Here is a 22288-nt window from a genome sequence, read left to right on the forward strand (position 1 = left end):
GTTTTGTTTCTTTCTTTAGTAGCTCCTCTCCCAGAATGCTCTGATGCTTGAAAACCCAGAGCTGGGACCCAGCGGGATTGCGGCGGGCTGTGGTTCCCTTTCCTCATTCTTCCCTTAGGTTGACATCTTAATGAAAAGGATTCTAGAATCTGGCGCCCGCATTGCTGCCTATGTGGATGGACTTGGCTGTGCACCACAGTAGTGCAAGGCAAGGGTGTCAGGCACAAGTGCAGAAGAGGAGCTTTCTCGGGGCATTGGGGGCTGAGCGCACCTGAGTTATAATGCCTGCGTGGGGCCCTGTTATATATGCACCCAGACACACCCGATTCTGCTTGGGAAATGAAACGGCCTAATTCCCCAACATCAGCCTGGAATCATGGGAGGGACTCACAACACGTCTGCCTTTAAAGCCTCCCTTTCACCAGTTCAAATGTGATGTTCCTGAAAGGAAGATGAAGGAGGGTGGGGAGGGGAAATATGCATGTGCTAACTGGGTGGATATTCTCAGTTGTCCCAGATAGAAACCCTTTGATTGACAGGATCTACATAAAGGGCTATGTTCACATTGCTAACGGCTGTTACCTTCCTTCAGCCCAAACGGCAGATAAGAGTGAGATTTTCTTCTATAAGAAACACCATGAAGACTCATTGAGACAGAGCCTGATGTCAAAGACATGATTTCTTCCAGTTCAATCCAAATCCATTTGCTTTTACAGAATAGGTCTAAACTCCAACATTCAAGGTTCAAATCAGGACCTGCTCATTTCAGGCATTTGGTAGCTGGCTCAGCCCTAAATTATACTTTCTCAGTCTATTCTGGGACTTGGCTGGGTTATGAAGCTCTGACACATGATAGCAGCAAGCCATTTTTAAAACATTTTCAGAAGCGAAACAGAACAAAACAAAGCAAAAGAAAAGAGAGTTTCCTCACAGAGATCTTAGGAAAGCAAGGCTGAGTGGTGGGGTGCTGGCTTTTGACGCAGTGATCAATGTAAGATGTTGGAATCTGTCTTTCATCTTCTCTCTTGCCGTTTTGTTTTGTTTTGTTTTGTTTTGTTTTGCTTTGTTTTGTTTTTGCCTGGACTAGCTCTAGAGGGACTGATTGCAGTTCTATTTTTCTGACATAGTGGTTTAAGTTGAGGGCGGCTGTTTAAAACAGGAGCACTGAGTTTCTAGGATGCTGTAGGGAGGAAGATTCGCTACTGGCCTTGGTTTTCATAACGTCCCCCATTATTCCTCACGCTGGTCTCTGCTTGCTCACGCCAGGACTGACCTCAGGTTAAGTAAGAATTGTCCCAAAAGTTCTCCCCTTTCCTGTCTCCATTATTTCCCCCTCCTTCTGCTGTGCTCTTTTCTCTACCTCACTGGTGCACGCCCCCCCCCCCCTTCTTTTTCTGGAAAGTTATGCTTCCGGTACTGTTTCTCAAACTTCAGTCCATGTTATAACCCTCAGAGGTTCAGATGCAGTGTGTCTGGGGTGGAGACCATGCATCTATGGGTTTAGAGAACATCCGGGTGATTCGATGCACACAGTTTGCACACAAGCTTTTTGATAACACTGCAGTTAAATGATTCCCTAGGCCTTATCATACTTGACTATCAGTAGCACTGAACAGTCCAACATTCCCTTCTGAGAATTTCTCTTCAATTCTCTTTGCACCTCACTGGATGCACCTTATTTGTGTTCTTTGCTGGTTCCTCCTCCTGGAACTGACCTTTAAGCTGATATGCCAAGTCCTCTGATACTTCCTTGGGCCACCACCCAGGTGACATCACCTAATGTTGTGGCTGTAAGAACCATCCTCCAAGGGTGTATTGGGAAGTATTCAACCATTGACTCCCCAGAAAAAAAGCCCTGATTTGTAATGTTTGCCAATTTCCATGGTGTAAATTCTCCCACCGTGGCCCATTTCAAGCTGCCCACGTGTGGTCACTGAATGTGGAGTTGGGAAGAGATGTACAGTCAGCTCTTCAGAGCCTGGGATAAGCCAGCTCTATCATCCTCCGGATTACTGTCCACATTTATATCTCCTGTCCAGGCTCTCACCTAAACACTAAACGTGTTTTTAATGCCCTCCATTTGCATTTTTAAACATCATATCGAGTTTAACACAGCCAAATAGAAGCCCTCATCTCCCAGCTCCTGCGGTCAACACCCCCAGCTGGTCCTGCAGTGTTTCCCATCTTAGTGGCAACTCCACTCTCCAGCTGCTTGGGATGCCTTCTTGATTCCCCATTGTCTATCATCCAGCCCATCAGCCAATCCTGTCAACCCTACATTGTAGATAAATCCAGAATCCGTTCACGTCTCACCTTCATAGTCAGCATCTCTCATCAAGATTCTTACACTCATGACCTAATGAGTCACCTGCTTCCACGTCAGGTTCCCTATCAGCCTAGTAGCTGCAGGGACTCCTTTAAAACATGTCAGCTGAGGACATCCTCTGTCCCCAAACCACTGATCTCCTTCTGTCTGGCTCAGAATAAAACCCCAAAGTCCTTATCATAGCCCACATAGCCCTCTGTCATCTGGGCTCCTAACACTTCCCTGTCTGCTGCTCCTGACTGCGTACCCCCCAGCCCACCCCACTTTACTCCTCAAATCCTTCACGTGTGCTCTTGCATCACACCTGTGTACATGTGTGTTCTCTCCCCAGAGGGCTGCATGCCCTGCTCCCTTACTTCTTCATGCCTCTTCTCCACCACCACCTTACCAGAGAGCTACATTATAGAAAATGCAAGATACCCATCTCTCCTCACTCCTTATGCTGCTACATATTTCCCTAGAGGCTTTATCACCAATTACAGTCATCCCTGGGGGATTAGTTCCAAGACCCTCACAGAGACCCAAATCCACGGATGCTCCAGTCTCCTGTATAAAATGGCCTAGTACACAGTACATCAGCCTTCTGTATCTGCAGGTTCCATGTCAGTGGACAAGGAGAACCCACCGTGACATGAAAGCAGAGACTTTGCTACATCCCCTGGGCCTAGAACACTGCCTGGCATGTAGTAGGTATGAAATAAAAATCTATAGAATTAATAATAGAGTGTTGGGTCCTAGATATTAAATTCCCTGGGGTATTTATATTCTGAGACTGATTTTGTTTGCTTGAACTTGAACCACATTTTCCAGAAATGATTAATATACTTCTAAAAGCCTTACTGGTTTTCCTGATTAATGTTCCAATAGAGGGATTGGAAGGACCATTTGGAAGCAATCTATCCACGTGGAAATGTGACCTTGGCATGTTTGAGAAAAGTCAGCAGGCAGTGGAGGAAACTGATCAGGGGAATATTTATGGACTACCTTGAAATATACACACAGATTCTGACTGGGAAGGAAGAGGGCTGCCCACACACTCAGAAGGGTTAATTGTGTAGTAAGGTTTCAAGAAGTTTTTCTTTTTGCCCCTCACTCTTTTTCAGATTCTTCTCTCATATAGGTAATTAGAGTATTGAGTAGAACAAGAAGTTTTTCATGAGCAAGTGCTCTACCAAGAAGACCTAGCATCCTAAATTGAGTCACTATGTTAGAACTGGTAATGACACAAATATTTATCTGCATAAGAAAGGCAGAAACTTTGCAACCCTATTCTTTGAGTGACAATTCTGTTTGAGTTTATGACCACAAAAACATTCTTTTTCTTCATCTATTCACATTCATTCAACGAATGTGTATTCATGCTCTATACGTGCCAGGCACTTGCTCTAGGCGCTGGGACTTAGTAGAAAAACTGATCAAGCCCTTTGAAGCAATTAGCTATCGAATGACCAGGAAGGGAAGAGAAAAAAGAATGAAAAATCCACAGATGTGGTTCATCCCCTCCCAGATTAGAAAACATAGATCATGGCAGAGTTTCTTCTATGTTGTTTCCTACACATAAGATGCTTTTGTTCTCAGAGGCGCATTGATAGATCAATACAAATAAAAGTGGATTGTTTTCAACTACGTGTTCAAAGAAACTCTTATATTACACAGGTGGATAGTGGTCACACTGCTAGAGCAATTTATAAGAGATCTTCTTTCAAAATACCTATAGAGAGTGTCCTGAGGATACAGGATTGATTTTATAAACATGGCTGCAAGGTGGTGGGTTGAAATACACCCTGAAGGGACTTTGTCCCTGCTCCAGTGGAGAGGAACTTTGCCAGAGTAGCTGCATTGGGTGTTTCTGATCATGTAAAAGGAAGTCCTGCACGGTACTAGCCTCTATGATTTCAGAAGGCTGGGTTCAATTATCCAGAAAGTGACCTCAAAGTGTTGGGCACTTCATAGGGTGTCCCAGGTGTATGACTACAACTTTCCAAGAGATGAAGTTTCTTCTCCTACTGAGAATGACGCTCTTGACTAAAAATCCAACATGGTCAACTCATTTATTTCCTTTTTATGTGAAGACACCAGAAAGCACAGGAACTAGCTAATTTCTTTATGCTAGCATCTTGCCCAGACAACACATCTTGGCAATAATCTCACCTTGTGACTGTGGTTCTCAATGTGGCTACACAGTAGAATCACCTGGGGGCTTAACTACTGATGAAGCCTGGGTCCCTTCTCCAGAGATGCTGATATTTGTCTGTTTGGGGTGCAGCTTGGGTGTTGGGATTTTTAAAGCGTCTCAGGTGCTTCCAGAGTGAAGCCAAGGTTGAGAAGCACTGCGTTAGGATGAGTGATGGCATTTGACCCAAGACATTAAGGAAAAGGATTCAGGACCTGGGAATGAGTAGTCTAAAGAGGGAGACCATCGCCTGACTTCAAGCTGAACTTGAGAGCTGTAGTTTGGGGCAGAGTGGTGAGGCTTCTTGGGGGTCCTGCTTTCCCCACCAGCCTGAGGAATGAGAACCCTGGAGTGGTACCCAGTAGAGGGACAGCCTTTCCATTACGCCATCTCATTCTGGCCAAAATGAGAAGTCACTGGTTTAACTTGACGCGAGCTGCTGCGAGAAGTAAAGTAAATGTTGGTGCACCAAGTTGGGTCACTTAAAATTGCCCGAGACTAACCAATGTGGGGAACGTGGCCTTCAATGCAGCCCGTGAACCCGAGAATTGGAGTTCCTGATATAGTTCATGTTCTTTCTCCTCCAGAGAGGTGTATATTTATAGAAAGAACAAAACCTATGCAGGATGAGGGGGTTGGATAATAATATGTGTGAATAAATACACTGATCTGTCTGAACCGTTTCTTGGCTGTCTGCTTTCCATGGTAATAAATATCCACTAAAAGCCGTCTGCTGTATGTGTTTTCGGTAAAGTCTTACACTTCCCTGCATGAATACATTCAGAATGTAAGCACCACACGCTCCACGACAGAGACTCTGTTGTATTCTGAATTCCTAAGTTATGCAGCTTAGCAGCTGTGATAATGTAATGGTTTGCAAAATAATAGACGGGCCGTACGTCAACCTGGAATAACACGTCAAATAATGAATAATGTGGGTGCAAAAGGATTTAATTTATACTGTGTTAAAAATACTGCTCCAGAAATACCACACCATTTCAGTCTTTCCAGGACAGAAAAAAAAAAGAAAAGAAAAGAAACAATAAAACCCAACAACACTTTTACTTAGATACTTAAATAATTGTGGTAAAAGAGAATGCTTCTCATTTATTTTTTTCAATAAAAAAGTCCAACTCCTAGTACTCTGTGAAGAGACATATAATGAGTCTGATCTGTTGCTCACACACATACATTGTTCTCCTTCAAGATACGTTCTTTGGTCTTAGATTTCAGAATAAAGAGGAGAAAAGCATTTGTCTCCTCAGTTTGTATTAAATCTAAGCATGGACACATTTTCCACCTGCAAAAATGGGGCAGGTGGTCATTTAACATAAGACATGAGGCTGTTTCTGTTTGTGTCCTCATTTTGATCCTTTCCCCAAGTTTTCTCCCTGAGGGAAGTTTCTAGCAAATTTCAGATTTCATTCAATCTCTTGCCTAGTGAATATTTATTGCCCTCCGGTTAGGAACCAGGGAGATGTGTTCCCTGTCCTTAAGGAGCCTGTCATCATGGGGAGGGTAGATGTGAAGGAAGTAGGTGGGCAACAGGCAGATTCAATGCAGTGTCACTTGTGCTATTGTCAGGGAGATACAGAGAGCTCTGAGAACCCAAAGGAAGGAACAGCAGTTATTCACACTTGGGGAGTGATGGAGTACCTAGAGAGGCTTCCCACAGGATGTTATCTTTAGGCTGAAGGGTGTGAATAGGGAGTTAAAGAGGTGGAGGGAGGAGGCAGTGTGTGTCAAGCCTACAAAAGCACATGCAAAGGCCCTGCGGCCAGGGAGAGTGCGGTAGTTTGGAGGAACTGCAGACTGAACTGTGTTCAGTATGGTTGGATTGTACAATACCCAGGGTAAGGGATGGGAGAGACCAGGCTGGAGAGGGGAGCAGCTTCCTGACTATGAAGGGCCTTATAATTAGACATTTGTGCTTATCTTGAGGCAGGGATTTTAAGTAGACAAGTGGAAGATGATGGAGGCCTGAACCAGGAAATGGGGAGGAGTCAGATGTGAGAGATTCTGGGGCTAGAACTGGCAGCACACGGTGGCTGATCAGATGGGGGACCCCAAGGAAAGCGAGGAGGCAGGGAAGATGCCTGGGTTCTCGTTTGGGTATTTAAGTGGCAGGTAGTGTTAGAGGAAGCAGAACAGGATTATGGGTGAGATGATGAATTCCACTTTGAAGATATTGCATTTGAGGGAGTGAAACACTCAAGAGAAGGGAGATCTCCAGCCCACCCTAGGACGTGTGGGTCTGGATGACAGAGAGGATAAATCAGTGGGGAGATGAGCATCCTTAATAAACACACACACTGAAACAATATGCACCGGCCACATACAGCTCAGCCATCTATTTGTAGGTTTGGGACCTATAAAGGCAATCTCCAACATGAAACCATTTCCTCAGACTGTAGGGTCATAGATGTTTAATAAAAACATTCCCTCCATCTCCAAAGCAAAGTCCCCCCAAAAAGGTCCACATTTGCTCTTTCCTTAACTCATTTATATAATGTTCTTACATCCATTAGAATTTTCCATGAAGTTCATTTTTACCTTTTCAGCGCTAGAAGGAAAAGGCCCTGTTAAAGTATCTGGGCTTGAGTAAGTTCACTTATTTGGCACTGGCATGTAATAAATTTGAAACACTCTGTTTTTCATGTTTTACATAAAATTGGGAGTCCAAGGGAAGTTATCACCAGGAAAGACTTCTGTTTTGGCTTTAGTGGGTGAATATCCTTTAAAGGACCTCTCTGGGTGACAGTAAGTGTGACTAAGAATGTGTGTAAAAGGCTATTGGTTATTAATAATAGAAGCCAAGTGTTCGTCTACTCAAAATGCAAACTTCAAAAATATGCCCATCGAAAGTAAATTGGTGCAGCCATTGTGGAAAACAATATGGAGGTTCCTCAAAAGATTAAAAATAGAACAAATATATGATCCAGCTATCCCACTCCTGGGTATATATCTGGACAAAATTATAATTTGAAAAGATATATGCACCCCTACGGTCATAGCAGCACTATTTACAATAGTCAAGATATGGAAACAATCTAAATGTCCATCGACAGATGAATGGATGAAGAAGATGTGGTATATACATGCAATGGAATACTACTCAGCCATCAAGAAGAATGAAATAATGCCATTTATAGCAACATGGATGGACCTAGAGATTATCAGACTAAGCGAAGTAAGTCAGAAAGAGAAAGACACATACTATATGATACCACTTATATGTGGAATCTAAAGTATGATACAAATGAACTTATCTAGGAAACAGAAACAGACTCAGAGACATAGAGGACAGGCTTGTGGTAGCCAAGGCGGAAGGGGGTGGGAGAGGGAAGGATTGGGAGTTTGGGATGAGCAGATGCAAACTATTATGTATAAAATGGATAAACAGCAAGGTCCTACTGTATAGCACAGAGAACCATATTCAATATCCTGTGATAAACCATAATGGAAAAGATTATGAAAAAGAATATCTAAGTCACTTTGCTCTACAGCAGAAATTAACACAATACTGCAAATCAACTCTACTTCAATATAATAAGGTTAAAAATATGCCCATCATTAATGATTGTCTCCTTTCTACATGCCGGGTATCACGATAGGGTCTTACATACATCACCTCTAATCCTTAACAACTGTCCTCAAGGGCAAATAGTGCAGATGAATAAACCAGGCTGAGAAAGCCCCAGTCACTGCCAAAGTCACACGATTAGTAGGTAGCGAGGCTCTTGTTTCTTGGGAGAGTGTGGCTGCAAGCCCCACCCTTTCCAGCCCACCTGGCTGCTTCCTGTTGCACCTGAATCATCTTCATTACTTCTTTGTAGCTGGATTAGAGCCCTATTGTATTGACTTATAACTGTTTCCTTTATATAAATCTCAGATCCCTAATCTCTCCTATGTTACCAAACGGCATCTTAGATGTCTTTTTCTGCCCTGCCTAGCATGGTGATGGGTTGGTTGACGGTCGTCTGTGAAAACACACGAGGCTTGGTCTCCCAGTCTGAGTGTTTTTGGAATCAGGATTTGATGGCTGTCTAAGTAGCAGAGTTAGAAAGGTGCATTTCTGGTTTTTCAACGCAACTTCTGGGCAGGTGGAAAACGGAAGGCATTGTTTAATCCCGGACGTGTAAGGGCCCGTGACTGTCAGTGAACTAGGTCATGAGTTCTTCTCTTTGGTTGTCAGTATCTCTGCCTTTGGTAAGTTTCCTTTCCTGTGAAGTACTCGTGACAATTTGGGTAAAACCCATTTCTCAGGGCCAGGCTGCAATGTCGAAGCTCCCCCAGGGAGCAAAGGTGATGAAACACAGGCTCAATGGCAGGGGTGTAAGATACCAGGTCTCTAGATTGAGGTCCTGCTCTGTGTTTGACTGTATGTCCCCGGCCAGAAGATTAAACCTCCACATGCCTTGGTTTCCCTGTTCGTACAGGACAAGGGTAACAATCGTCACTCTCTGTGCCTCGGTAGCAACCCACAGTCGTAAAGGGAGGTAACAGATAAGAAAGTGCATTAGGGCAAAGGTGTTACAGAAACGGGAGGTCTTACCGTCATTAACTATCATGTGACCATAGCAATCACTCAGACGTCTGGCACCCTCTAGGCTACAGATGTAACCGAGAAAGCTGTCGCTGCTTTTAATTCAGGGAGTCCCAAGAAAAGAGCCGCTCGTTCTCAGTGTCCGCCCTGAAAGCAGATGCCATTTCTCACCTTTCCTGCCCCCCTTTTATATAAATAGATGGTTCTGATTCTGAAAGGTCATAAAACCAGCCATGGCATAAAATATCCAATTGAAATCGACATGACATCATATATTCCAATTAGTCTCACTTTCCCCTGTGGTGGAGGGTGAGAGGGTAGACTCATAGGAATGCAAGGGGGCTCTTCTGGCGAGTAATGGTGTCCCAGCCCCCCTCCCCACGTCACAGCCGGCGATGGAGATTGATAGGATATTTGATGCCCCAGTGATGGACGTGCTTCTCCTAAGGGCACCAGAGATTTCAGATCAGACTCCTAAGGCCCAGGCGACACTGGTGTGTGCCCAAGGGCAGGACATAGGTCTGTGTCTTGAATGTCAGTGTACACCAGCACATACGACAACAGACAGGTTTTACATATGACACTGTGTTCATATATATTGTCAGTTTTTCTTAAACGAATAACAGAAATGGTACCTGCATACATCTGGATTTATGAAACATAGATGATTTATTAAATGTCCATCTGGAGATTCTCATGGTGAAATAGGTTACTATGGACTTTTTTGTGCGTATGTGCAGGATAATGCTCTCCTCAGTTTTGTCATGTGGTACAACTCCAGTGCGGGCAACTCACATTTCCATGTTAGTTTTTGTGAACAGAACATATTATATAAACTTAGTTACCATACAGGTCAAAAAATTTTCGCCAGAACCTAAAATCACGCTCAAGATAAGCTACGTTTGTAAATATAATGATCAATTTGTGCATTTTGCTCTAACAGTTGGTCCTATACCCTAAAGCTCCTGGTATAAAAGGGAACATGCTTTAGGCACTGAATACACTTAAGTTGATGACCCTGATATGCAGCCCAAGAAATATGTCTCCAAAGAAAGACCTACATACAGTCAGAATAGGATGTGAAGTGTTTTTCATTATTACTCAAATGGCAGAATAAAATGTAACTCATCAAAAGTCAGGAAATCAACCCCACCTGGAAGTCTAGATAGTCCCTCGTACTTTTAAAACTTGAAACATATTTTTCTTAAATTAAAAAAAATCACTGAGTAGACAGTATGCAAACCAAAAAAAGTCACTTGCATTAAATGCTGTTCCCCTTTATAAGATGTGGCGTGTCGATTACCTATCACGAGAGCGGTTTGTGGTGTTTTTGCCGTTTTGATTTTAGATTACACTGTAACTTAAAACGTCTAAGGAGACATCCACAGCCCACGGACAGGCCTGCTGTGATGCAAACAGGGGCTCTGGGGGTTTCTGAGACCCCCAAACCATTTCACCCCTGTGTGGGTACAGGCACTGTCCCGGCTTGAATGACCCCAACATCCCGAGGACGGGCAGATTTACAGTAACTACCGTCATCCCCCAAACAACATTAGTTCCTCCAGAGAAGGAAAAATCCCTGTTATTGTTTTACAGCATCTTCTCTGCCAGGCACTACCGTAAAGTAAGCATGCTTTCAGAAAATTAACAGAGCCCAAATACATAATATTAAAAAAAACAAACAAACCCAAATGATGGCAAGGTATTTGGAACAACAACAACTAAACAACAGAGGGGATTTTAATCAACCAGGTGCATCATTTAAACCCTCAAAGCATCTCAGCTCCTTGTCACCATCACCTCCTTTGAAGACACTGTCGCCCAGCAGAGGAGAGGAAATTTGCAGCCCCGCTGCAACAGTGAATCTGCTTCTCTAAATGGAGAGGAAAACAGGTTTTGCAGCCCGAAGCTCTTCTCAAGGAGCACTCTCATCGCCCTACTCTTTCCAGAGGGCAGTACCTACCTCAATCTTTTCTCTTATATTTCATCTCCAACAGCCCCCATCCCCATGCACAGCTGGCCAACATCCGTTTCAAATTTCTCATCATTCTCTACTAAGAAAAAGAATTACATATGCCATAGTATTCTTCAGTCGCATGCATTTGAATCTTTCAAGAAAACATGACTACCAGAAGGGATGCTATGTACAATGAAAAGAAACCTCTCCCTTTCTTTGGAGCAACTGCTCCGGTGAAAAACAAACAGCCCGCCAGGTCGCTTACCCTCTCCACGCTGCGTCTTCTCAGAGATCCATAAGGAATCTTCAGTAAAAGTCTCTGGGATCTATTCGGAGCCACTGCAGCCTGAACCACCATGGTGTAGAGCCGTGGGTGAGTGTGACTGTGTGAGTGAGTGTGTGTGTGTGTGTGTGTGTCTGTGTTCCCAGCAAAGGGAGAGATGGAGGTGTCCTCAAAACTAAGTTATGGTCTCCTGGAGGTTTCCCAAATATCAAATAACTGAAAGAGTTTTTTTTCTTTTGACCGTATGAGTCAAGATGTGGTGTGTCGGGAGGTGGGGGGTGGGGAAGAAGAAAAAAAGCCCAAGTTCTGCAACTTCAGTGCGCCTCCCACAGCTCAGCCCAGCTCCCTCCTGTCTGCCCCCGCCTGTCAGTTCCTCCCAGAGTCTGCATGTCCCAGGAATGAGCAAGTGATGCTTTTGGGGAGAGTGAGCCAGAAATGTCAACTTTGCTTCTCGCGGCTCCAGACAGTAACCAGGCCAGTTGTCTAATCGAAGCCCTAATCAGACGTATTATTCATTCCATCATGTGACTGCAAAGCCCCTCGGCCGTACAGTAGGTCACATGCTCACCTTAAAAAGTCTATTTGGACTAGCACCATCTGGTGCGGAGATTAATGTGCAATCCTGCATTGTGATTTCACTCTTTTCTGGACACAGGAAAAATATTTGAAGGGCAGTGACATAACATAAATGGGGACTTGTGTGTGGGGGGGGAATCCCTCTTTTCAGTCATAAATTATATGTACCACCCTGAGCCTCAGACAGGCGTACTTTTTCCTTCCTGCTCTCTAATAGATAGAAAATAAATACAGGCATACGGTTAATTATATATGTGAATGGTGTCCACAAAGAGGAAGTGTCAGGGAAGAAAGGAGAAAATGTTTGTATCACATGGTTCAGATGAATCAAATCAGATATACCAGACAGACTCGCACTTGGCATCTCCTCATTTAAATGTTTGTGTTACAGAGCATTGATTTTTATGCGTGCCAATAAACATGAAGAAATTATGTTTGCTTTTACAGGGCTCTGAAAAGGACTGTCTATGCTCAGATTCACCCATCCCACTTGTCTATTCTCCTCTAATCAAATGGTATAATTCCACATCAGACAAGCTTCTCAGACCGATGGTACACGTGCTCTAAAAATTTGTGTCCCGTAATATTTTGTTTCTGATGTATTGTCCACTTGTGCAACTGCTCCCAACCTCTACTTTTCCCTAAATTTGCTTATTTCTATAGCAGAAGATTTCTATAGAGAAAATTTCTAAAAAGGAAATACAAGTAAGGGGCTTCCAGGATTGGAGGTATTTTAGTTTTTTTTCTTTTTAACGTATTTCTGCCTCCGCTGCTTCTCTCTTCTGGGGTTTTATGAAAGGGATGCCATTTCCTTTGTAAAAATCCCATGGCTTTGGGTGTTTGCCTAATATCACTCTTATGCTTTGGGAACCAGCTTTTATTTATTCTCTACAGATCCGTTTATTGAAAACAATGGAAAAGAAAGTTCTGTTTATTCTAAGAGTTTGATGGGAAGCGGGGGTGAGGTGCAGAGGGAAAAAAAGTGGAATTTTACAATGCTCAAAAGTAAATCAGGAAAAAGACTCTTAGAAGGGGGTGCTTATGGGGGTCGGGGTGAGAGGAATGGAGACATGGGTCTGGTCACCCAACTCAGACATACATTAAGAGGCAGTTAAAGAAAGCATCAAGTTGATGTGGGAAATTCCAAATATACAACAATTGGGCTTTGTTCATAATGGGTTCCATATGTGCAGTTGAGAGTTCGTGAGGAGGGGAGAGGGAAGCGGGGAGACGGCGAAAGATGGAAAGTTCTCCAGCATGACCTGCAGAGTCTTTGGCGAGGTGGTTTAGGCTTACAGACCCTTCTTCCTCTTTCTCACTTCCTTTCTGCACTGCCCGGTGGAAATACATCTGGAGTGCTACCCAATAACTTGGCCAAATGGATAGGCTCTCTTTCCTTTATAAAACCCTGTTTGATTTTGTAACGGTTTTGAACAAAGGAGCGGCACATTTTCAAAATACTTATCTGTCCAGAGCCCTGGGATTTCTGTTTGCAAGTGCAGTTTGAGAGGGGGCCATGGATCAAATCAACTGAGAAGTCACCGTCTCTTTCCTGACCCAGGCCAGGCAAAGCCCCTGGGAGCTGGATTTATTTATATTTCACTGAATGCAACTTCCTGTTTCCCAGGGGTATAAATGAGTGTTTCGCTGAAGAGCTCAAGGCTTCATGGCAGAGTTCAGATCATAAGGGACACTTTGATGAACTAAGTGCAAATAAAACAAAAACATATGCCTTTGATTAAAGTTAAAATACATATAGAAGAGAATGTTAATGGAAACAAAAATAACCCTTGGCCAGACTCCCACACATTCTAGCCCCACACATTCTACCCCCACCCTGGGGGTGGGTGGAGAGCAATTATTTCTTATATCAGCACTGCCGCCTCATCCCAGCTAATAGAGAGCCCTCCCTAGTCCCCAAAGAGTAGGTGGACACCTCCTCAGAGAGGTCTGAAGGCACTCAAAGTTCAGCTTGTGCAAAACTATCTTTCCGATGGTCTTGCTGTGGGTGTTTGAGATTTACATGTTTTAAATTAACTATTGAGTCTAAAGCACTTATTTCCAGAAGACCACTGTTACATTGTTACAACACAAATATGTCACTTGGGAGGGTATATGAGCCCATACCTTAGCAGATATGACCACTTTAGGAGAGGCAAGGGTAACTAATGTTTAGTGAGTGACCAGCAGTTGCCAGGCAACATGCTGGAAGGTTACCAACGGCTGTCTCCAGGGCAGAATTAAGTTTCATTATCACAAGTGATGAAACTGGGACGCAGAAAAGGTTAGTAAGTTGACCAAGGTAGCACAGTTAGAACTGTCAGAGCTACGATGAAAACCAAAGTCAATTTAGCTGATTTCAGGGCCCAACTTGGTCCATTACCCACTCTCACTTGCCAGAGAGGACTTTATCAGATTATGGCACTTTGGAAATCTAAAAAGGAGATGCATCCATGGAGACCATCAGGGAAATGGAAAAATCATGTCTTTGAAAAAGAGAGCATTTCAATACAGGAAATGGCATTCGATTGAGCCGTGTCTCTGAAAGCACTGCTTCGATGCACAGGGAATGGAAGAGCCAAGAAGCCCACAGGAGCTGAGGAAGAACCCAGGGAGGCAGAACAGCACAGCCAGCACAAGCCTGGGCCAAGGGGCAAAGAGAAGAGCTGGTTATTAGAGCCCAGGGCCAGGGTCACCTGGCAGAGGTGGAACCCTGTGGACCCATTGGTGGGACCGGATCCCTGCTGGAGCCATCAGTGAAGCCAAGTATGAAGAAGGGGGTGGGGAGGACTACCTTGCTTCTCTCTTCCTACCCCCTCCCAGCCACCACCAGTGCGTTCCATGCACTGAGGCTACCCACTGACCCTGAGCTGTGAACACAGCCACAGAGGCAGGGAGGGAAAGGGTAGGGAACAGATCTGAGGATAAACAGCGGAGGAGCAGCACTGAGGGACCCAGGGGCACTGGAGCAAAGGACCGGGAAAGGGTGAATTTAGAATTAGCTGAGAGAGAACAGAGGAAAACCTTTGGAATAGAGTGTAGCCGGTCCTCCCCATCCGTGGGTTCCGTATCAATAGATTCAACCAACCACGGATATAGGTTTTGATCTGTGGTTGAGTGATTGTGGATGTGGAGCCTGCAGGTGTGGAGGGCCAACTGTCAGGGACTTGAGCATCCACAGGTGTTGGTATCCACAGGGGTCCTCGAAGTAATCCCCTGCGGATACCAGCGAGGGACTGTATTACTTATAGAGAGCTTGTTTTTGCCAGGATGGTGGATGATGGGGTTTCCTGTGCATCCAAGGAAAAGCTTAATGGGCACGGGGCAGACAGGGAGGATGCTGCCGGGTCAGGGTATCAATGGGTCCTGCTGGGAGATGGCGTGGAGAAGACACACCTCTGTTCTAGAGTCCCTGAAGCTTCTGCTTCTGATGCCTCTGGGAGCACAGCACCCACTCGAGTCTGGTGGAGCTTTTTATTTGTTTGTTTTGAATATTTCCTTCCTGTCTCAGTGAGAGTATTCACATTCAAACTCTGGAATAAAAATGCACAGGAATCGATCAAGCCATATTTCAGGAGAATCAGTGGTCTTGACACATGGAAGCAAGATGTATCCAATCAAATGGGTGCTCATGGTTGGGGATAGTGGGGGTGGGGTAGGGATGGTGGCCTGTCCGGGGGAAAGCGTCTCCTGCCACTGGAACTGGTGAGAGGCAGGGGAGGGAAGGTTCTACGGGGTGACGTGTGCGCCTAGGTGCGAGTGCCGACTCCCACGTCAGGCTGCTGGCCATGCGGGTGCCTGCTGGGCAGCCCTGGGGAGGGTGGGTGACCTCCTGGGAGGACACTGGGCACAGCAATGGGGACCGGTCATTGCACCCTCCTGCCCAGAGTGAGCCGGACATACCGGAACCCAGTGTTTATCCCAACTGTTGGCCCAGGGCCTGTAGTGGCTGTTTGCGAGGTTAAGCCTTTTGGCCCTTGGCAGGTCCACATGGAGGCCTGTCTCACTGCAGACTAACTCACTGGCACTAAGTCCACTCACTCACATTGCTTGATTTTGCTCATTTGGCAGAATATGAGGAGAAGGGGTAATATGACAGAGAGGTGTTGGCTGGGGGAGGTGACTGAGGGCACGCTGTGGGGGAGGGAGAGGAGGTCGGAGGGCAGCCTGAGGTCACTGTGAGCCTGGGGTCAAGGGCAAAGGGCGGTGAGCTGAGACGTGTCGGGAGGGTGAGCTGAAGTGCCCTTCTGGAAAGAAGGACAGTATCAATCTGAAAAATGTCATCCCTGGCCTTTTTGGCCACTTGCGTTCTTTCTCTGGTGAAAGGTGGAACATGGCTTATATTAGGGAAATGAAGACAACAGAAAGCAGACAGATGAGATGCTTCTCCTCACATCCATCTCAAGCCATTATTTCTTGTGAGTCGAGCAGGATGTGAAAGGGCTCTTTCTCAGCTTTATTGGTGGTTTCAAGGCAGCAGGAGCCACCTTTGCAAACTCACTCCACTTCCAGGGCTTGCGAGGTAGGCTCTAAAGCCCCCAGGTGACCTCGTCCTGCAGGTTGTTTGGGCAGGAGGAAGAGAGAGAAGGGGGAGCCGCTGGCCCCTCACCTCAGGCCCAGGGTGAGGCAGGGAGAGAAGGGCAGAAAAGTCTCTCTCTGGGATGGACAAGTGTTTAAACCCAATGTTGTCCCTGCAGGGTGCCTGTGGGTTCTTTGAAGACTCTGCCCCTGACCTCTCATACCTTCCCCATGCCTGGCATCATCCCCACACCAGCCCTGGGCTGGGGGACAGAGGAGTTGCAGCCTTGAATGACATTTGGAGATTTTAACGACTGTCATGTAAAACGGATAAGAGAATAAATAGGCTGAGACTGACACAAACACACACATGAAGACCACACATTCCTAACCAATTTGGAAAATTCCTCCAGCAGGAGGGAGGGAAGCCCTGTCTTTCTTCAACATTCCAACACCATTTCCATTAGCTCCTAACTCCACTAACCTGGGTGACTCATGTCATGTCTTATTAGAGGAAGCTGTGACTGAGGCTACGCAAACAGAAATACTGCTGACAGCCATCATTTTCTGTTTGAAAAGGGGCTGGAATTTAGGCCAAACGTGAAACCCAATATCCCTAAGAACAGACCCAAGATGTGGAGCAACACTGGTGTCACCAGACCTCACATGCCCGGGGCCGGTGGGATGATCAAGAGGTCCCCGTGCAGGATAGTTGAGGTTTCTCTTGGTTGGAACTAAGGTTTGCACTGATGCTGTGCATGGTGGACATTACCCATCTTTGGACAGACTTTTCCTCCTCCTATGGCATTTGGAAGAAACAGTAGGTAGAATTGTAGGGAGCTTGAGTAGGCAGACGAATTTTTCCTTCCCTATTTCCCTCTTTCTGTTTCAAGCTTCCTTTGTCTCGTTGGGCTCTGTCCTGGGCTTCACTGAACAGTTCTCCCCCATGACCATCCAGGCAAAGAAAATCAGTGAAGCTTAATCTGAATCTTCAGTCTGACTCCCGATTACCCTCGCTGGGCAAGGTCTGGTGGCCAAGGATGCCTCCACTCTTTGCCTCTGAGATGAAACGTGCATGCTCTTCCTGTATTCCACACCAGGCTCCACACTGGCCTTGCCCTTGTCTAAACCAATGATGTCATTTTCTCTCACTGCTTGACCTGCGCATCCTTGATTCAACAATTATTTGACTGAGTGTCTAACAAAATAATGGCAACCCTCTTACCCGCCACATTCCATTACAGGCACACTTCTAAAGGTTTTTAAAAATGCAGTCATTCATTTAATTCTCACAATACCTTATCAAATATGTAATCTTGTTTTCCCTGGATGAAGAAACTAAGGCAGGGAGACATGAAGTCACCTGTCTGGGGTCCCCTATATGTGGCCTCACAGTCTGTGAACTGTTACACTCTCCTAGATGGCTACTGTGTATTGGGTGCTGGGCCAAGAATTGAGGCCACAGGAGAATTTTGCTCATTGGAAGACTTTTCTTTTGTTCCTGAAACTCAGCTCCTCTCCATGATGAGGGTCTCTGGGGACGTGAAAGAACACTGGCCTTATACCTGAGATGGCACCTAGAAGGTTACTGAACACCTACCTGCACAACAGGAGGAAATGAAATCATGTTTGTGAAAGTTCTTTGTAAATCACACACACACACACACACACACACACACACACACACACACAGTTTTCCTGTTGCTTCTGTCACCACAACAGCCTTCTTGGACCTCACCATCTACCTCTCTCTCCCTTCGTATGTATCTTGCTATGATGACCATGTTTCATCTGTCTGAATTCCCTAAAGGTCATACAGTTAAGCTCCTTTTTTGTGGGGGTGGGGAAGTAAAGAGACTTCTTCTTGGAACTTTGAGAACCCCCTCTTGAGGATGTTTCATTTGAGTAGAGAATTAATTAGCCCAGAATAAGACCCTCTATCTCCATCAACTCAAAAACACACATCCCATCACAAAGGAAACTAGATCTCACTCTCTTTCAGGGTAGGGAAGAAAATGTAGCCTGTGCTGATGGAAACCTTGCTAACTAGGTGTCCCAGAATCTCATTCAATCTTTATGGCAACAATCAAGCCGAAGAGAAGGTCAAGTGGAAAATATCAATGGCCTGTGAGGAGGATTCATCCATGTTCTGTCTTAGCAACCCTTGCTTCATGGACATCAGATAACAGGCTCAACAGCATGGTGGCAGGATTATTCAACTACTCACCCATGAAAAGAGGGAGCAGGCAGAGGCCCCGATTGCAAGCAGCAGATGCATCTTATTCCCCCACAGGGAGGTTCTTCACACATGACCCGGGTATGATTTGTCCCCATCACAGCTTTACTTGCCCTTTGCAGCAAGAGGCTCAGTCAGGCAATCAATGGCTGCAGCCTGGGATGACGGCTCTTCTGCATGGTGGTAATGGCTTTTTGTGTGTGCTGTCAGGAGTGATGTCATGGTTAGGTCCTGAGGAATCAATAAGATTGCCGGGATGCCTGTGTGATTACGCAGTCAATAAGCTGACCTGTGCGGGGCTGGCCGTGTAGATTGTCTTTCAAGACCATTTTGCAAAGCCCTTTTTCATGTGCTATTGGTTGTGGATGGATTTTGATAACTAGCATTGATTTGCTATATTTATGAAGTGCTGTTGGCACTGGTTAAACTGCGGAATTGCACCTAGAATGGACAAATAAATAATGTCTTTATCTATGGTATTGACTACCCAGACTTAACTGAAAATATATAGTACACCTCCAAACAATCAATGGATGTTGACTCTTGAAATTTCTTTCTTTTCTTTTTTTTTTTTAGCTCTCAAATTTCAGTTAAGCATTGGGTGGTAAGTGACCAACTCTTAAATCTGCTTCTAATTTTCATGCTTCCTTTTTCCAGGAGGAGACGTTTAACATGTAATTTTCTTCAATAGGAAAATGGTTCATCTTGGTTTAAGTGATCCCTCTGATGCTGCAGAAAAGGATGGTTTCCACTTGGGCCATCAGATTGCTTTCTTTCCTGTGCCCAGGAACATGTCGTTCCCAAGTGTAACTGCCCACTTGCCCAGGGGTCTCTGGAATAAGCCGCATGGTCTGAGTTTTCCCAAGGAGAGGAAATAAAGCATTTGAATCTGCTAGGAAGATGGATGTCTAGAAGTCTCACATTGTAGGTATAAGGCTTATCTTAAATGTGCCCTAGAAGGCCTGCTAAGGTGAAAATGCCAAAGGGTTTCCCAATATCAGATCATGGCTAAAATGGGCAAAATGCCTTCAACGGGCAAATCCTTCAATGTAAATGAGAATGGGTAAGGGATTCTGTAACGTTTGCTTGGAGTACTCCATTCTATTTGAACTTTAAACCTCTGTAGCATGAATACAGGTAATAGACTGTTGTGAAACTTGAATGAAACAGTAGAATCACCTGTGTGAGATCCAGTGTGGTCAGAAACGACAATGAGACCAGATTCTGATGTTCATACTGCAGAAGAATATATTTTAGATCTTATTCTATTTGCAAGAGGGAGTCATTAAAAGTTATTTTTTGAAAGGAAGAGATACCATCTTCCTGAATATTTTGAACTTGAGTCATGAAGGATGAAGTGTAGAATGGAGAGACAAGGAAAGCAGTTACAACGTCACTGCAATTGTCCGAACGAGTGATGATTAAGTCCAGAACTAGGATGGTGGTGAGAGGTTGAATACAAGATGTTGGTGGGTTATAAGTGCTGGAAGGAAGAATAGTGTCCCCCTGTATGGAGGAACTGGAGGAAGGATGTTAAGTTAAGTCCACAGAAGGGGGAGGTTTGGAAAGATGACAATGTGTAGTTCTGGATGGACAGAATTTCTGGTGCCTGAACATTTTGACCTGGAACTGAAGAGGGGAGTCAAGCCTGGAAATGTAGGACTTGGATTTCAAGAGCAGACACATAACCACTAGACAAGTTATTAGTCATGTGTGAGGGCAGACATTCAAGAACACAAAGATTTACTTCTCATCCACCTTTTCTCAGGAGTTTACTGGAAGATAATCTCCAACGAAAGAAAGTTAAACCTACAAAGAGGGGAACAAGAGTTCCAAGAAAGGAGAACAGATCACAGGACAGGTGCAAAGGGAGTTCCCAGAATAATGGAAAAGTGGAGCCTCAAGAAGACAGAGGTACAAGAGACTTACAGAGCTAGTCCACTTGATACAGGAGGATGGAGGGATACAGGAAGGATGCCTCAAAGAAAGAAAAACAAAAGGAATAGGTTGAGTATCTGATGGGTTTGCCAAATTGAGATGAGTTTTTCACTCTACTGAAGATCTTACAGAAAAATGCTTGATGGGTACAACAGAATATTAAGAAAGTGAACAATGAAACAAGGCAACTATTAACTCCTGGAAAAACATAAGGTTGGAAAGTCCAGGATATGTAATGATTCTACACAATAATTCTCAGCTGTAAACAATATCTTGGTGGTCATAATAAAACTGAATTTTGATTTAAACTGAGTTATAAGGTATTTTGAGAGAGATTTTGAGAAGATAGGAGAGAAGAGATACATGTGTGCCTGTAGGGATGTGGAGTAATGATTGAAGTAAATTTTAAGCCTCATTATTTAGGGTGGCAGCATAAAATGCCAAAAACTGAGTAGTTAAAAAAATCATAATATAAACAGATGATCGAGAAATCTGGAGTTAACTACCAGAAGCAACAGTTGAAAGAGAATGTCCATGGGTACCCATGGGGATAGGGACTCAGAGATGGAAAGAAGGAAAATGGAGCCTGGTGTTTTTCTTTATAGGTCTTCTAGTACTCTTCAACTTTAAAATGTTATGAAAATTGCCACATACATGTATGATTTTGATAAAAATGAGAAATTATCAAGAGAAGGAGCAATATTCTAGGCAGTTTGAGCCAGACAAGGCCTGGCAGCAGCGGATGGTAATTAGAAGAGCACTGATGGCCTTGAGAAGGTGTGCGTGGAATGCTGACAGCGGACACTAGGCTGTGGAAGGAGAGACCTGGGTCACCTGGCCTCTTTCTGAAAGGACAGATTTGAGTCCAGATACTGGGCTATTTAATCCAACAAGTAAATGTTTCAGGAGACCTGCTTCATTTTTTCTGGTTTCACTGTATGTTACAGGGCTCTCTGTCCACGAATCTGCTACTGAAATGGCCCTTGAACGCCTAGCCTTTAAGTTATGCCTCGGAAAGGAGCACCTTAAACCCTTTGAAACAAGATGAGGATAGACAGACAAAACGAGAAAGACAAACACATCAGCAAGGGCACTGCCATCAATTCTGGAGCCAGCACTGGAGGGTCATTCATGCTTTTGACTGATCTCACCATTTTTTTTTTTTTTTGGCTCCACTGCGTAGCACATGGGATCTTAGTTCCCTGACCAGGGATCGAACCCGTGCCCCCTGCAGTGGAAGTGCATAGTTCTAATCACTGGACCACCAGGGAAGTCCTGATCTCACCTCTTGTGCTCTTTACTTCAGTGCAGTGTCATGTGTGTTTGCATGTGTACACGCTCATGCACATACATGTGTGCGTGTTATTTCCTCTTGTGTACCCAGCAGCATTGCAGCAGCTACAGGGGCCCCAGAGTGGTGACAACTAATTACAAAACACCAGGCACGATGTGTCCTTTTTATCTCATCTTACAGAAGCCTTGTATTCCCATGAAACCCCCCAGCAGCCCTTGGTAATCCTGAGAGGAAGTGTCAATATGGAAACAGCTGTTCTTGAGATAGTGAGACGACAGTCTAGCGAGCATGCTATGAACTATGGGGAGAACACAAGGCAAATGGCACTTGGATGCAAATATTCTTTCTAGACAATTAGATGCACGTGAGAAAGCCCGTAATCCCTAGGAAGGCAGAAAGGGGGGACACTGGGCTGTAGATGTCACGTCCCCTCATTCTTAC

The 22288-nt window shown here is 44.7% G+C and overlaps 1 protein-coding gene across 2 annotated transcripts in view; it reads right to left on the bottom strand.

Moving 5' to 3' along the window:
- The window catches only part of FRMD4A (FERM domain containing 4A), a 450104-nt gene that overhangs the window by 314008 nt on the left and 113808 nt on the right, over nt 1–22288 (bottom strand). Inside the window, exon 1 of one of the 2 annotated variants that reach the window (XM_057731240.1) lies at nt 11268–11416. The exons of the other annotated variant lie outside the window; for it this stretch is intronic. Coding sequence (XP_057587223.1) covers nt 11268–11360 — 93 coding nt within the window. The 5' untranslated portion in view covers nt 11361–11416. Of the gene's footprint in view, nt 1–11267; nt 11417–22288 lie in introns of those variants that run through there. 2 annotated transcript variants of the gene reach the window in all.

The sequence above is a fragment of the Hippopotamus amphibius genome, chromosome 4 (assembly GCF_030028045.1).
Source record: "Hippopotamus amphibius kiboko isolate mHipAmp2 chromosome 4, mHipAmp2.hap2, whole genome shotgun sequence".
Lineage (NCBI taxonomy): Eukaryota > Metazoa > Chordata > Mammalia > Artiodactyla > Hippopotamidae > Hippopotamus > Hippopotamus amphibius.